The following is a 14,132-nucleotide window of genomic DNA, read 5'->3' on the forward strand; positions in this document are numbered from 1 at the left end:
CTGTGTCTAAGCTGGAGTTTTGCTCCCCACCCCAACGGTGGGACACCAGAGCGTCCTGTAAGATGGGTACTCAAAACTCAACTAAGTAGATGTGGGCCCTGAGCCATTGGTAGCTGTGTGAAGCCTCTCCAGGCAGTGCCTATTTGCAGTGTCCCCCAGACCCCTGACCTCTGCAAAGCGACACAGCATGTTCTCCCTGGGAACTCGCACGTGGTGCAGGCACAGGAAACCATTGTCTATGCTATTCAGGCCCATCTTGGGCCCAATGTCTCCAACAGTGATTCCTAGAAGGAGATGAGATTGCTTGTCAGTTGAGTGCCCAGAGTGTGTTAGAAACCACACCGATATTTCAAGTAACAGCAGGCCTGGGACAACAGGGAACATTGTATCTGTGTGGCAGGTGAGCAAGCTGAGGTGAGACCGATGCAGAATCTTGTTCAAAAGTCACCCAGCTAGGTTGGCACCAGATCTGTCCAATGGGACCTCCCTCCCCCAGCCCAATGGCACTGTGTTCTGGCTTCTCTCTTGGATGTCCCAGGCTTTCAGGATGGGGGAGTTCCTCCTGGAAGGGAGCCCCTGGCTTTACCTGGCAGTGGGGAGTGGTCCTGCAAGCTCCTGATGGGCACAATAAAGGCATGCATGCCCTGCCGGGCTCCGGAGCAGATCAGCTGAGCCAGAAGCAGAGTATGGGTGGCTGTCCGTCCCACTGAGGGCACAGAGATGAGAGCCATGAGGGTTGCTGTCCCCCAGCTTGGCTTCCTGTGGCTGGGATGATCAATGGCTACCTTTGTCGCCTCCCAGTCAGTGACGACACAGAAAGGGAATTTCCCCTCAAAGAAGTAACCAAAACTAGTCATTTTGGAACTTGTAATGAGTAAATTTATGAGGAAAATTCCTTCCCCAAAGAAAACAACAATTAGGGCCGGGAGTTTGGCCTAGTGGTAGAGTGCTTGCCTACCATGCACGAAGACTGGGTTCAATTCCTTGGTACCACATACATAGAAAAAAGCCAGAAATGGTGCTGAGGCTCAAGTGGTAGAGCTCTAACCTTGAGAAAATCCAAGGACAGTGCTCAGGCCCTGAGCTTAAGCCCACGACTGTCATCAACCTCATTATAACAAACACAATTACTGTTCATCAGTTCACATGAAGCCTGACCGTTTTCTAGCGTCTCAGTTTCCAGATAAGGAAAGTGAACTTCACAAAGTAAAATGGTGCACTGAAGATCATGGGCCTGGAGGATGCAGACCTGGGGTCTAATCTGAAAGGCTGGTTTCTTTTTCTGCAGTTGTGATGGTGACTGTTGGTCCTCCCTCCCTCCCTCTCTCCTTCTCTCTCCCCCAATCCCTTCCTACTGTCCTCCCTTCCTCCCTCCCTCCCTCCTCATTCTCCTTGTCTTCATCCCTGCTGTCACTCTCCTCTGCTTCAGTTGAACTGATCGCACTTGTAATTTATTTTCCACTTTCAAATTCATGCGTGTCCCCAAGTGCCTCTGATATATCCTCAGTAGCAACTTCTCAAGGCCAAGGATGGAGGCCATAGTGGGACATTTTCTGGGAGCCTGGACAGCCACGGGGCCTCAGAGAAGATTGATGTGGCCGCCACTTGGTGGCCATAGCCTTTCTGAGTGTCTATGGCATGCAAAAGGAAGATTGGCTGGGCCAAGTTTCATGGTTACCCTGGGGTCAGGAGGAGAGCCTGAGACAAGGCCTCGTACACACGTGCTGTGTTTGCATGCATATGTGTGTCTGGTGGGGGCAGTGCCTGCTTGTACATTGGCTTCCTTCTTTTTCATCAAAGGCCAAGTGGATTGTCTTATTGACTTCAAATTCCTTTAGATATTTTTTTTGCCAGTCTTGAACTCAGGGCCTGGGCACTATCCTTGGGCTTTCTCAAGGCTAGCGCTCTACCCCTTGAGCCACAGCACCACTTCCAGCATTTTCTGTGTATGTGGTATCAAGGAATCAAACCCAGGGCTTTGTGCATGCCAGGCAAGCACTCTAGCATGCTCTTGTCCCCTGGACTTCCAACTTCCTTAGAGGAGCACTCAGTCCATCACCGATGAAATCCTTCATATCCCACCCATTTCAGGGCTTGCGCAAGGTTATTTGCCAAGAACTGGAAGTCAGTTTGACATCTGCTGGACATCAAGGCCAATGCTACTTGGGGAGCTGCAAGGAAGGGAGTGGTAGCTACTCACGGTCCCCAGGCCACCACTTGGTGGCAGTCATCGTGGGACTATGGATCACAAATTCCTGGGTGGCTGGATCATAGGTGGCTTCAGTTTCCAGGCCCTGAAGGTATGTCCCTTAAAAATGAGGTAGCAAGTTAGATATTGGGCCAACAAAGAGTTCTTACCCACTCGAACAGTGGGTCTGGACTCTCAGACAGCAGTCCCCAAAAGACACTGGGGGCAGATTTCAGTGTGCTCCTGGGGTGTTTCCCCTTTCCTCTGTGGGCTGGGGGAGGGGGAGGGACATAGGAATGCATGTTAATGCTTCTAGAAGGAATGACTTGGCCCCTGTTGGAAGTCCTAGAATACTTCTGAGCAAGTTCCAACAAAGCATCGACCGCTCTAGACCTTTGACTGCGCTTTGCTGGAATGTTTTCAGAGTAAACACACACATGTACAACCCATGTGCTGCCTACAGACTGAGTGCCCTCTGTGCAACCGCGGCCCTGGCTCACCATGTCCTAGTTCTGTCTGGGCATACGTCGTGATGATCTGGAAGGTCTTGCAGAGTGGGTACCATTTAGCAATCTGCTCCTCTGAGCCCAGGCTCCTGAGGGCTTTTATGAAGACACTGTGTACGCCTAAGCCTATGTCTCCAGAAATGGCTCTGTAGGGGGAAAGGTGCTGTAGTTGAGTACTGAAGACAAGGTCCCATGTTCCCTCAGTCTGGACAGGGCTGAGGAAGGAAGGGGTCCCCAGCATCCTGATAGTCTAGTCATTTGTGTCATTGCCGGGGCTCTGGGGACTGGGGGGGCTCTGCAGGCAATCCCAGGTGAATTCCTCTTGGATGGAGCACCTGTGAGCATACTTGAGCTCGCAACCATCTTCCTGCCAGCCCAAGCGCTGTGCCAGCTTCTGTAGATGGAATCTGTTGTGTATCGCAGCCTCATATTCATTCTGTGTCATGAACTGACTGTTCTGAAGGTTAAACGCAGGCTCACTGTGGATAATGCTTTCTGCAGAGGACAGAGAAGAGAGTCAGGACTTCAGATCTTCCCATTCACTGGTGTCAGGGACCCACACCTGGAATCATTATTGTCACTGAACAACGAGACAACTGAACCCCCAGGTGGGAAATGTCACCCATTGAAGGTTGGCACAGTGATGTAGCTGAATTAGGACCAGTCTCCAGTTCTGCTGCTGTCAAGGACACTTCTGTCACCTAACTGTGGGCTCAGGAACTCTGGCATGCAAAAAGTTCCCTTCGAAGTCCAAAGGAATGAATGGCTTAACTGTGGCATTCTGGGGACAAATTGGTTATTGGAAGAAAGGGTAGCTAGAAAGAAAAGCAGGTGGGATTCAAGGCTGGCCCTGTATCATCAGTCCCCCTTACCAACTTTCCTCCGGAGTGCAGTGTTCTGGGCACCTCTGTCAAGGATGTTGGTGAGTCTTTCCACATCAAAGGATGGCGTCTGCCTCTCAATTGCTATGTCAGGGTTCATGCGCATGCTCCAGGGGTCCCCCAGCGACACTCGATGCACTGGGCTACTCATCCTGAGAGGATCTGCCTGTGTGAGAGAGGAGGACCACTCTGGCCTGGCTCTCCCTGGGTCTGCTCTGAGTGTTGGACAGTGCCAAGAACTTGGTGTACATGAAGAGAGATTGCCCAAGACTGGATGTTCACCAGGGGCTGCCTGGTGGAGGAAAGAGGCCCAGCTTAAATATCCACGGGCCACCTCTCTGCATCCTTTTCGTATGAGCCCCAGCTGTGGGTGAGACCTGTCCAGGTAGTATCTGCTGTCAGCATGCATTCGGTTATGTAAACCAAGGACTGGAACCTCTTTCGTGAAGAGGACGGGGTCATGGGAAGGCAAAGACTATGTAAGGCCCTACTATGTCTTTCAGTGCGGGCTGCTGTGAGATCTTGAAGTCCTGTTCTCTTGCTTTTAGGCTCAGGGCTCATTCTTGTGAGCCCCAAGGAGTGCCATGATGCTGAGGGAAGTTTGCCTTCTGCTCGTGAAGTATTCCCCTGGATCTTGTAAATGTGCCCCAAAGGCAGGAGGTGGTCCTGGCTCCTGACCTCTTAGAATCCCCCATTCCTCCATAGCAAGGCCACTGCCTCATGCTGTCTAGCCTGCCCCGAGCTGGTCCTTGCCCTCATCATTGCCTCGGTGTCTCTCTTGTTCAAGGGTGAGCACTTGAGGTACAGGTCATTTCTTTCCCCTGCTTGCTCTGGTGACCACTGTTTGTGGGATGGAATGCCCCCCTACTTCCCATCAACTTCCCCCTCCATCCAGCCTCCCTCCTCTCCCTTTTCCCTTCATCCCTACTATTCCCCTTCTGGCAAAGCTCGGCTCCTGTGTTCCTGCAGATTCCCAGTTTCCAGGGGCCCCCCCCATGAAGGTATCTGGTAGTGGCACCCCTGGCGGGCCTGGCCGCCCCTCTGCTGTCCCCGCTGCTGGTGGTTACTAGTGATGGGGACAGTTCTTCACTCTCACATCCCTTCCGGAGGCAGTGGGTGCCTGGAAAGGAGGGCTGCGCTTGCCTGAGCCCGTAAGCCTGGGTGGAGACCTTTTCTGGGTGTACATTCTTCCCTTTTCTTCCCAGTCCCTAAGATGCACAATGGTCATTCGCATCTTATGGAGAGGACAGGGTCCTTGGGAAGGGAGAGGCATCTCAGGGCTCTCCCTGGGCCTGCCAGTAGGGTTTGCCTGCAGGCTTTCAAGGCAGGGATATGGGGACAAAATTGCCTGGCACGAGCAAAAAACGCCTATCAGTTTCCCAGGTGCCCGCTAGGCAACTTGGCTCTTCTCTCTTCCTGCTCTGCCTCTTCTCTGCTCTTTGCCCTTCAGCTCCAAGTGTCAGGGCCTCCAGGCTGGTTTTTTGTTTTTGTTTTTAACTTTCCAGGATCTCATACCTCCCAGGATCCAGGCTGCTTTTAGCCAGCCATCCTTCCTTCAAGTGTCTTCTTATATCTTACCCACGTCACCTCTCAGTGAGGTTGTCTCCTGACCACCGAGCTCAACAACCTCCTCCCACTCTCTTCTGCTCTACCTTTGTAGTGTGTGCTACTTCTCACAATACCATCGAATAAGCTTATTGTCTTGTTATTTATTGCTGCCTTCTGCCAACATATAAACTGCAGTAAGCAAGGTCATTGTCAAGTGTATACTAGAACCCTCTGAGGGAGGACCAGCTAGAAGGAGGTGCCTGCTAAATAGGTGTGAAGGAAAACCGAACCCTTAGAACCTCATCACTGGGCTGTCTTCTCAGGGGTCTCCCAGTCCCTCCCCTGTCTCCAGGACTCACCTCTGTCCTGTATGTCCTCTGTTGGCCTGGCTTCTCCCAGGCTGCAGGCCCGAGTCTTTCCGAGGTGGCTCAGCCCCTTTTCCCTCCCTTACATGGGCTGGGACTTGGGAACTTGCTGAGAACAGCTGTCCATGATTGGCTGGCGAGGCTGAGTTCCTCTTTTTCCTGGAGTGTCAGTGCAGAGAGAATATTTTGTGTCAGCTACTGGAGTTTGCCCTGGGAGATTTCTATGAGGATATAGCCCTGCAGTGATAATATCATGGGAATCCTGGCCTGTCCCCAACCTGGTCATATCACCAAAAGACTTCCTGCTCGTATGAAAGTTCTGTATGAGATGAGAGTTAAAGCTTCTGATAATATTTGTGTAATCTTTGACCATCAGTAGTTGCTTAATTTATGCGTATGACAGTTTCCACATCTCAATAAACTGTTTCTCAATTATTTCTTCATCTGCTTTGGCTTTCCTCTTGTCTGTTTTGGATGTGATCATTTTTATTCATTGCACAAAACTTTATTGAATTCTCTAGGATAAAAAAAGGTTCTTTAAAAACATTTTTATTATGCAGAATTTCCAATCTGCAGAAAAAATGGGGAGAATGCAATGAACTCACATGCATTCCAACACGTAGCCTTAGTACTGCTCTCCTCTGTCTTCTTGTTCTTTCTTTTCTTTTTTAAATGAGATAATTTTGGACTTTCAAAATGTTTCCAACATAGTTTAGGTTTTTTTTGTTTTTTTTTTTTTTTGGTGTTAGTACTGGGACTTGAATTGAGCGCCTGAGCACTGTTCTTGAACTTTTTCCACTCAAGGCTGGCTTTCTGCCATTTTTTGCTACAGCTCCCCTTGTGTGTGTGTGTGGGGGGGAGTTAATTGGAGAAAAGAGTCTTAAGGACTTACTGCCTGTGGGACCTTTGAACCAAGGTCTTCAGAAGCCAGCATTCTGGGTAGATAGGATTACAGATGTGAACAACCAGTTCCTGGCCAGAATTCTTATATATGCTTAATGTAGCTACTGCTAATATTAGCATCTTGTGGAATTTTGGTACAATTAAGAAATTAGGAAAATTTTCAGGTGCAGTTGTTAGGAAAATGGATGATCAGGGAAGTAAACAGGCCAGACTTGATATTCCACAGGTGAGGCCTGTTTATTGAGACAGAATAGTGAGGGACACAGCCTTCCCATGAGCTTTGAGATTGTGTGTAGGAGCTGGGGCAGAAGCTGGGTTTTTGTGAGGTCTGAGAAAGGCGGCAGAAGTTAATGAAAAAGCTATTAGGTCAAGGGAGGTGGGGACTTTTCAGTTGGGCCTACAATGGAGTGTGAAAAAAAGGCTTGTGCGGATCACTGGCATTCCATTAGAGAAATCTATATCCTGCAAAATGCAAAAATGCAAGTTTAGGACTGCTAGCCTTTAAGAGGGTACCTAGAAGGGGTTCCTGACCCAGCCTTAATCTCATACGCAAGGGCACAAATCAAAGGGAATGGAAGTGATTTAATGGCTAATGATCTCCTCTCCTGTCTGGAAGTCTTGGGTGGGTAGGGGTTTAGACAATGAGAAGAGAGAGGGGGGGAAGATTGAGCTGCTACAAGAAGACAAGGAAATAACCTTTCTAGAGGCAATCGCTGGGAGGGTTAGGGCAGAGAAGGACTTGGTGTTTAGGGCAGAATGAGCAGAGAGGGGGCTCTGGAGCAAGGCTAGAGGAGGGTTTGGATATAAGAAACCTCTGACTCTGTCATTTTGTTGGAGAGACTTGTTTAAATTAGTGAAGACCATTAAAATCTAAGCTTCCAAATTCAGCCAACAGTAGCCATTTTCTAAATGATAGTGAGGTCAGATTTTGATAAACAGTGAGACTTTTTTTTTCTGTGAATCTATCAGACTGACAGTCTTAAGATTAGACTGTAGGCAAGCCAATAGGATGCCTCTGAGAACAGACAATTTGAAACCCATTTTAGAAAATTTGGTAGGACTACAGGACCTGTTCTAACACTTCAGGTGTCGCTGAGGCTTTGGGAAAGCAAACGAATGGATCCTAGAAATTAGGAGACAGCATCCCCAAAGTCTCAAAGGGTATCAGGAGGTCAACAAAGGGGAGATTCCTCAAGTCTTTGAGGACCCCACAGGCAGGAAAAGAGAGACTCTTGGGGTCCCCAAGTCTGTGTCAGGGCATCTGGGCTGTGGAAGAAGGATGGTTACTGTTGGGGACCGACTGTGGGGTCAGTGACCTTGGACCCACACAATTGTGTACACACGGAAGTAGCTCTTATGATTTTGGGCTGTGTCAATAGCTTCTCATTTAACCTGTTTGGGACTTAATGGCTTCTCATTTAACCTATTTGGGACTTGATACTGTTTGTACGAATGTAACCCCTGGCAGTTCCTGAGTTTAAAGAAGTGTATTTAAGGTCAGAATTTGAAATAAACTGGGCTGCAGTCTTTACCTGGGCTGCAGACCTCCCGGACCCCATCTGTTTGTCTCTCTTCTATTTTTTCCTAGTCCCTGCCCCTATTTCAGGAATCCCAATTTGCTGTCGGCTGGCTCCGGCAGGTTACCCGGTCCTGAAGGCTTTTAGATGGAGGATGAGTCAGTCAGGCCTCCTGCCTAGAGATAGAGAGGCCAGGCCAGAAGAAAGGGTATAGTAGGCACCGGGGCTCTGTGCTCCCAGGAGAGTGAAGCCTCAGGAAGAGAGGGAAGGTAGCAAAGCTCTCATTGGGAGGTGGATGGTAGACACTCGGTTACTTCCGGCACTTTTTCCTCTCCTGGGTTTCCGTACCATATGTTAGGAAAATGGAGGAGAAAGGAAAAAGAAGTAAGGAATAGGCCTGACTGGATTCTCAATAGGATAGGGCTGTTTATTGAGGTGAAATTGTGAGGGGGCACAATCTTCTTGTGGCATGGAGGTTGTGCAAGGAGGTGGGGTCAGAGTTGGGCTTTTGTGGGGTCTAAGCAAGGAGGCATTAGGTCTAGGTGGTGGCTTTCTGCTGGGCCCACAATGGAATGTTTACAGTCAGGTTTAGGTTGATTGCCCTGCCTGTGTGTCCAGCACGTGTGTGCATACCTGGGGTTTTGCCTGACATCCGTATGTACCTAGGATAATAGGGTGGAGGTCAGTCCTTCGAGTGTCATCCAGCTAGGTGTGTGTGGCTGAGCTGGATCCTCTCATGATCCAAGCTGCGTCAGGCTTCAGAGCCTGAAGCCTTGGTTTGTACAATTATGCCTCCCATCCATCAAGATGTAACAGGAGCCAGGCGCTGCTGGCTGTAACTCGAGCCACTCAGGAGGCTGATCCCTGAGCATCTCGGTTCAAATCCAGTCCAGGCAGGAAAGTATATCAGGCTCCCCCGCCAAAAACAAAAATACTAGAAGTAAAGGGAAAGCACACAGGTACTGAGGTTAAGTGCCAGGACGTACACCAAAACAAAACAAGATATCCTGACAGGAGGGAGTGAGAGGGAATAAGAATCCTTGTCCTTTGAAACAGGGCTGGTCGTGGGGGTTGGTGCCTCCAGTCTCCTCTTTCATCCAAAACTTGCTGGCATAAAGTAGGGGTTCGTGTATGCTTCTCTCCTGCTTGCTCTTTCCCTGAATTCCTGGACTATGGGCTGGAATATGAGCCCTGGTGTTCCATTAAGTGGCTGTCTGATTTGAAAACCTAAGTGAGATGGGCCTGGAAGTCTTGTTCTGAGGGCTTCTTGTGTCATCTGGGTGTGGGTTGTGCCACCTGCTGTCAGGGATGGGGACCTTAAAGACTCACAGAATGTTTCTAGGGACAGATGGGAAAGCTTGGATGTGGGTGCTTTGTAAAACACCCTACTAGCAAGGGCTGCCAGGATAAGAGTCAGCAGACATGGGTCCAGATGAAATAGGGATAATGGTAGCATTGGTGGATCAGAGAAGAAAACCTGCAGGCACCAGCTACTTTTAGTGAGGAGAGCCATCTCCTTTCCTTGTCACATGTGTGGAACATGGAAAGTGAGCTCCAGCAAATAACTGGTGTGATTTGTAATAATGCTGTAGGAGAGGAAAACAATGTTTTCCTCAATGTTTCCTCAGTGGTCATGAGACCCGTTGTGATATGACCCCATGGTTAGCTCAAAAGTAGGATTGCAGACAATTCCTCCCTTCCCTCTCCTTTACTCTTCTCTCTTCCTCTCTCCCCTCCTCTCTCCTCCCCTCCCTGTTTTCTCCCTTCCCTCTCCTCCCTTCCCTTCCCTCTCCTCCCCTCCCTTCCCCTACATTCCACTCCCCTTCTCTCCTCTCCTCTTTCCTTTCTTCTCCTCCTCTCTCTCTCCTCCCCTTCCTTTCTCATTTCTTCCTGCCCTCACTCCCCTCCCTTTCCTTTTTCTTCCCCACTAAAATTATAGGTGATAGAGTCTGGATTTGAAGTTGGGTTTTGAAATACTTCTGGTGCTTTTTGTGTGTGTGGATTTGTGTTTAAATGGAAACATAAACCCTGGGCTGCTCTAGTTAAAGCTGAGAAAGGGGGAGAGGAGTTGATAAATAATCCAGTTTTATCTGCCTTCTTGAAGCGCAGGCAAAAAAGTCACTGAATTGGTCTGTACTTTGTCCTCTGACTCGCTGTGTGTGTGTATGTATTGAAAGCACAAGTGTGACATGTCAAATCTCCCCAACTTTCCTGCCCTGGTGGGTCTTTGAACTACCATCCTTAGATGTAGTTCTCCTGCATGAAATGACAGGCATGAGCTGTCAGCACTGGGTGCTTTCTATGTTTTTAGACAAAGATTGAATGTGCCTTTGCTTGTCTCAACTTCTCATACACAACTGTTGTATATAGGATTAAGGTTATGAAACAATTCTCTCTTCAGTGTCTCCTCATTTCAAAGCCTATCTTTCATGGATGAGCACCGTTTTTTTTTTTTTTTTGTTTTTGTTTTTTTGCCAGTCCCGGGCTTGAGCTCAGGGCCTGAGCCCTGTCCTTGGACTTTCTCAAGGCTAGAGCTATACCACGAGTCTCAGCACCACTTCCGGCTTTTTTTTTTTTTCCCGTATGTATGTGGTACTGAGGAATCGAACCTGGGTCTTTGTGCATGCTAGGCAAGCACTCTACCACTAGACCAAACTCCTGGCCTGAGGGAGCACCCCTTAATTTGGAAAACTGAATTTATAGCTGCTTCAAAGCTGATTATGCTTGGGCAAACACAACCCAGAGGAGAGTCAGTCATGTTGCACAATTTCTTGCTGTGGATGGAATGCTTGTGTCTAAAACTCTAAAACTAAAAACTCCCATATTGAAGCTGCATTCCCAAATGAGGTGGTAGTTATTGGAGATGGAGTCTTTGGAAGAAAGTTAGGAGATCATGATCAGAGGAAATCAGGAGACAACCAAGCTTGCTCTCCCCTTTCACCTTAAACTCCTGTGAGGACATGTGGAGAAGGTAGCTCTCACCAGAAACAGGTCAGGCTCACATCTGCAATTTGGAACTGTGAGAAACTTCATTTCTGTTGTTTAAGCTACTAGATCTATGGTATTCAGTTAAAGGCAGCCCCAACACAGCAAGGCATCACCACAGGATGAGTTTGGGCCCATTAAGTATTTGGGGTAAGGGTACTTTTCTGCTAGGTCTCTTGATAAGTCTGGCTGAGATGAAGGCCTGTGAGGCTCAAGGAGTTGGGAATTGGGGAATTAGGGGCACACGGAAACATCAAATTGTTTAGGGTACTGCTCAGCCAGTTTCGTAAGAAGCAGGAGTCTCCTCACGATGGTGGATCCTCACCTAGTTGTCGGTTTCAGAGACTGGTTGGGTTTGGGGGTAAGGCATGACTTGTATCTGGGCCACAGCTGGGGATCATTTCTCACCCCAGGCCTTGGGTCCATATTGAGTGAAACCATTTTATTTTATTTTATTTATTTATTTTGGTTGGTCATAGGACTTGAATTCCGGGCCTGGGCACTGTCCCTGAGCTCTTCAGCTCAAGGCTACCATCCTACCTCTGGAGCCACAGTGCCACTTCAGATTTTCTAGTGGTTAATTGGAGATCAGAGTCTCACAGACTTTAGTGCCTGGGTTGGCTTTGAACCATAATCCTCAGCCTCCGGAACAGCTAAGATTACAGGTGTGAGCCACCATGTCTGGCTACCATTTTATTTTTTAAAAATTAGGTAGAGGCTAAATCTTTCCAGACCAGATGGATGAATGGAAGTTAATGCAGCTTCCAGAGTCCCTCAGCCAACATTCAGACTGGCATCAGAGCCTCCATGAGCCTTTCCCTGAGCTAGGCCTGGGCTATTGTGGAAAGAACAGACTTTGTGGACAGATGGCTCTGGCATGAATCCCTGGGAAGTTGCTTTGTGTATTTCAGCAAGTCCTTGCATTTACCAGGGCCTAGTGTTTTCATCTACATGGTAGACAGGATGATGTGACTGTCATTGTGGTCACGTCACTGGCTCTCCACCAATGCAGTGATCATTAGTGACATCTCTTCACAAGTGCTTCAAACAGCTCAGTTCACAGGTCTGGGCCAGAATTGGCGATAAGGCAAGAAGAACCCTGTCCATCTGGGGACTGGAGTTACTGGAATCTCAGGTGAGGGTTCCCTTCTCAAACTACTTAGAGACCACTCCCCTGGTCCTATATTGCTAAACCAGGGAGCTTAGATCCCCCTCTAAAGTTTTCCCTCTCTCCTGGGATCTGGGCTTGGAGCTGGTCTGACATGGAAGAGAGTGGCTTACAAACCCAAAGTAAGCCCAGTGGGCTGGTGCAGCCTCAGTGAGAATAGAAATTGTTATCTTGGCTTGGTGTTTAAGCTGGATCCTGGTCAATACTGAGCGACTATCCCTCCCTTTTTCAAGGGAATCAGAACTGAGTGATGATGGTGACTTTGGCCTTCAAGGGTAATTTAAAGACCCTGTACACCCCTGTGGTGTGCAAGAGCCATGAATCTCTGATATGGAAACTGCCAGCTTGAGACCACTGCATTGATATAATCTTAGTGGCCGCAGAAGGGCTTCTGGACCACATTGGCCTCTCTGGGTCAAGTAGGGATTCCTCTGGTTCTTAGAGGCTGAACCTGGGAAGAGACTGGGCACATGGTAGCAGAAGGAGTTATTCATCCATCCATCCATCCATCCATCCATCCATCCATCCATCCATCTATCCATCCACCCATTTATCCACCCTGCCACACAAGCCATCTCTCCCTCCCTCCCTCCATCCATCCATTTATGCACCACCTATCAAAGTCTTTTATCCATTCATCCATGCATCCATCCATGTGTCCATCATCCATCATCCATCCATCCATCCATCCATGCATCCATCCATCCATCCATCCATCCATCCATCCATCCATCCATCCATCCACCCTGTCACCCAAGCCATCTATCCATTTATCACTTTATCCATTTATGCACCCACCCACCAAAGCCATCCATCCGTCCACTATTCTCTCTGTCTATCCATCTATCTGTCCACCCATTTATCCATCTATTTATAAAGTATCCATCCATGTATCTACTCATCCATCCACAAACACTTCTGGAGCATTTTCTATGTATCCTGTTCCCTGGACTCATCAGAAACAAGGTAGACAAAAATCCCTATCCATGGAGCTGACATTATTGTTAGGGACATACATGATGAACAAGTAAAACTCATGTTATGATTGTTGAGTAAGTGGGAAGAAGGAGAAATAAGGCAGGGAGGGAAGGGATATTGTGGGAAGGGAGATGTCCTTCTACCCCTGAGCTACTTGTCTGGATCTGGGAACAGAACCGATATAGAGCTGATGAAGAGAAAAAAACATCCAAGTTTGATTAACATTTTAATATGTACTCAGGATCTTCCCAGGTGGGTGAGGACAGAAGACATGACTGAAGCATGATGCTTTTATACATTTTAGGCAAAGGATGATAAATAGGAAGGAATGGCAGGACAGATGGAGCTCTGGTATAGGGCAGTAAATTGTAGTGATGTCATTGAGGTCTCTTAGAATACACAAGAACCAGGGGAAGGGAAGGTAATTATTCGGGTGCACTGCAGCCCCAATTGACAATCTCTGGAGCTGCTGTCTGTTTACCTGTCTTGAATATAGACATTCATCCCAATTACATGTCTGTCTGTTTACCTGCATGGGTGCATGCTGGTTTGGGGGCTTGAACTCAGAGCCTGGGCACTATCCTTGAGCCTGTTTGTGCTCCAGGCTAGTAGTATACCACTTTGAGCCACAATCTGAGATAAGAGTCTCATGGACTTTTCTGCCTGGGCTGACTTCAAATTGTAACCCTCAGATCTCAGCCTCCTGAATGGTTAGGATGACAAGGCATGCGCCTTTATTTATGTTTTAATTTTTTTCAACACTGGAGATTGCAATCAGGGCTTCCCACTTGCTAGGTGAGTGTTTACCATACAAACATGCAGAGGGCCATTTAATCTTTATGGCTTACAAATACATGTAGGGAGGGACAGGCCAGATGGCCCTTTCTGAAGCTATAGCTCCTTCTCATTCTATCCACAAACCATTCATTAAGCTGGCATGGTCTGAGACGATGAGCCCTTAACTATATATAGGGAATGTGTGGATGTTGACATTTTTTAATGGGACTTTATTTAGAAGGAACATGGGGGAAAGCCTGCAGAAAGCCAGGAGTGTCTAGTGCCCCCAGGAGGAAGGATGCTGCTGGCTGGGAAC

General features: G+C 48.2%; 1 protein-coding gene across 2 annotated transcripts in view; it reads right to left on the reverse strand.

The window, feature by feature from the left end:
- Acox2 (acyl-CoA oxidase 2) overlaps window positions 1-5,776 on the reverse strand; it is a 29,729-nt gene extending 23,953 nt beyond the window's left edge. The window contains exons 1-7 of one of the 2 annotated variants that reach the window (XM_090323099.1): window positions 5,483-5,776; window positions 3,567-3,741; window positions 3,030-3,189; window positions 2,689-2,840; window positions 2,201-2,308; window positions 587-706; window positions 169-284 (exon numbers count right to left, since the gene is read on the reverse strand). In XM_090323099.1, coding sequence (XP_090179225.1) covers window positions 169-284; window positions 587-706; window positions 2,201-2,308; window positions 2,689-2,840; window positions 3,030-3,189; window positions 3,567-3,726 — 816 coding nt within the window. In that variant the 5' untranslated portion in view covers window positions 3,727-3,741; window positions 5,483-5,776. The remainder of the gene's footprint in view (window positions 1-168; window positions 285-586; window positions 707-2,200; window positions 2,309-2,688; window positions 2,841-3,029; window positions 3,190-3,566; window positions 3,742-5,482) is intronic. The other variant, XM_090323105.1, reaches the window with a different exon arrangement.
- Window positions 5,777-14,132: the final 8,356 nt, after the last annotated feature.

Source organism: Megascapheus bottae, chromosome 2, assembly GCF_031878675.1.
Source record: "Megascapheus bottae isolate mThoBot1 chromosome 2, mThoBot2.hap1, whole genome shotgun sequence".
In the NCBI taxonomy this organism is placed as follows: domain Eukaryota; kingdom Metazoa; phylum Chordata; class Mammalia; order Rodentia; family Geomyidae; genus Megascapheus; species Megascapheus bottae.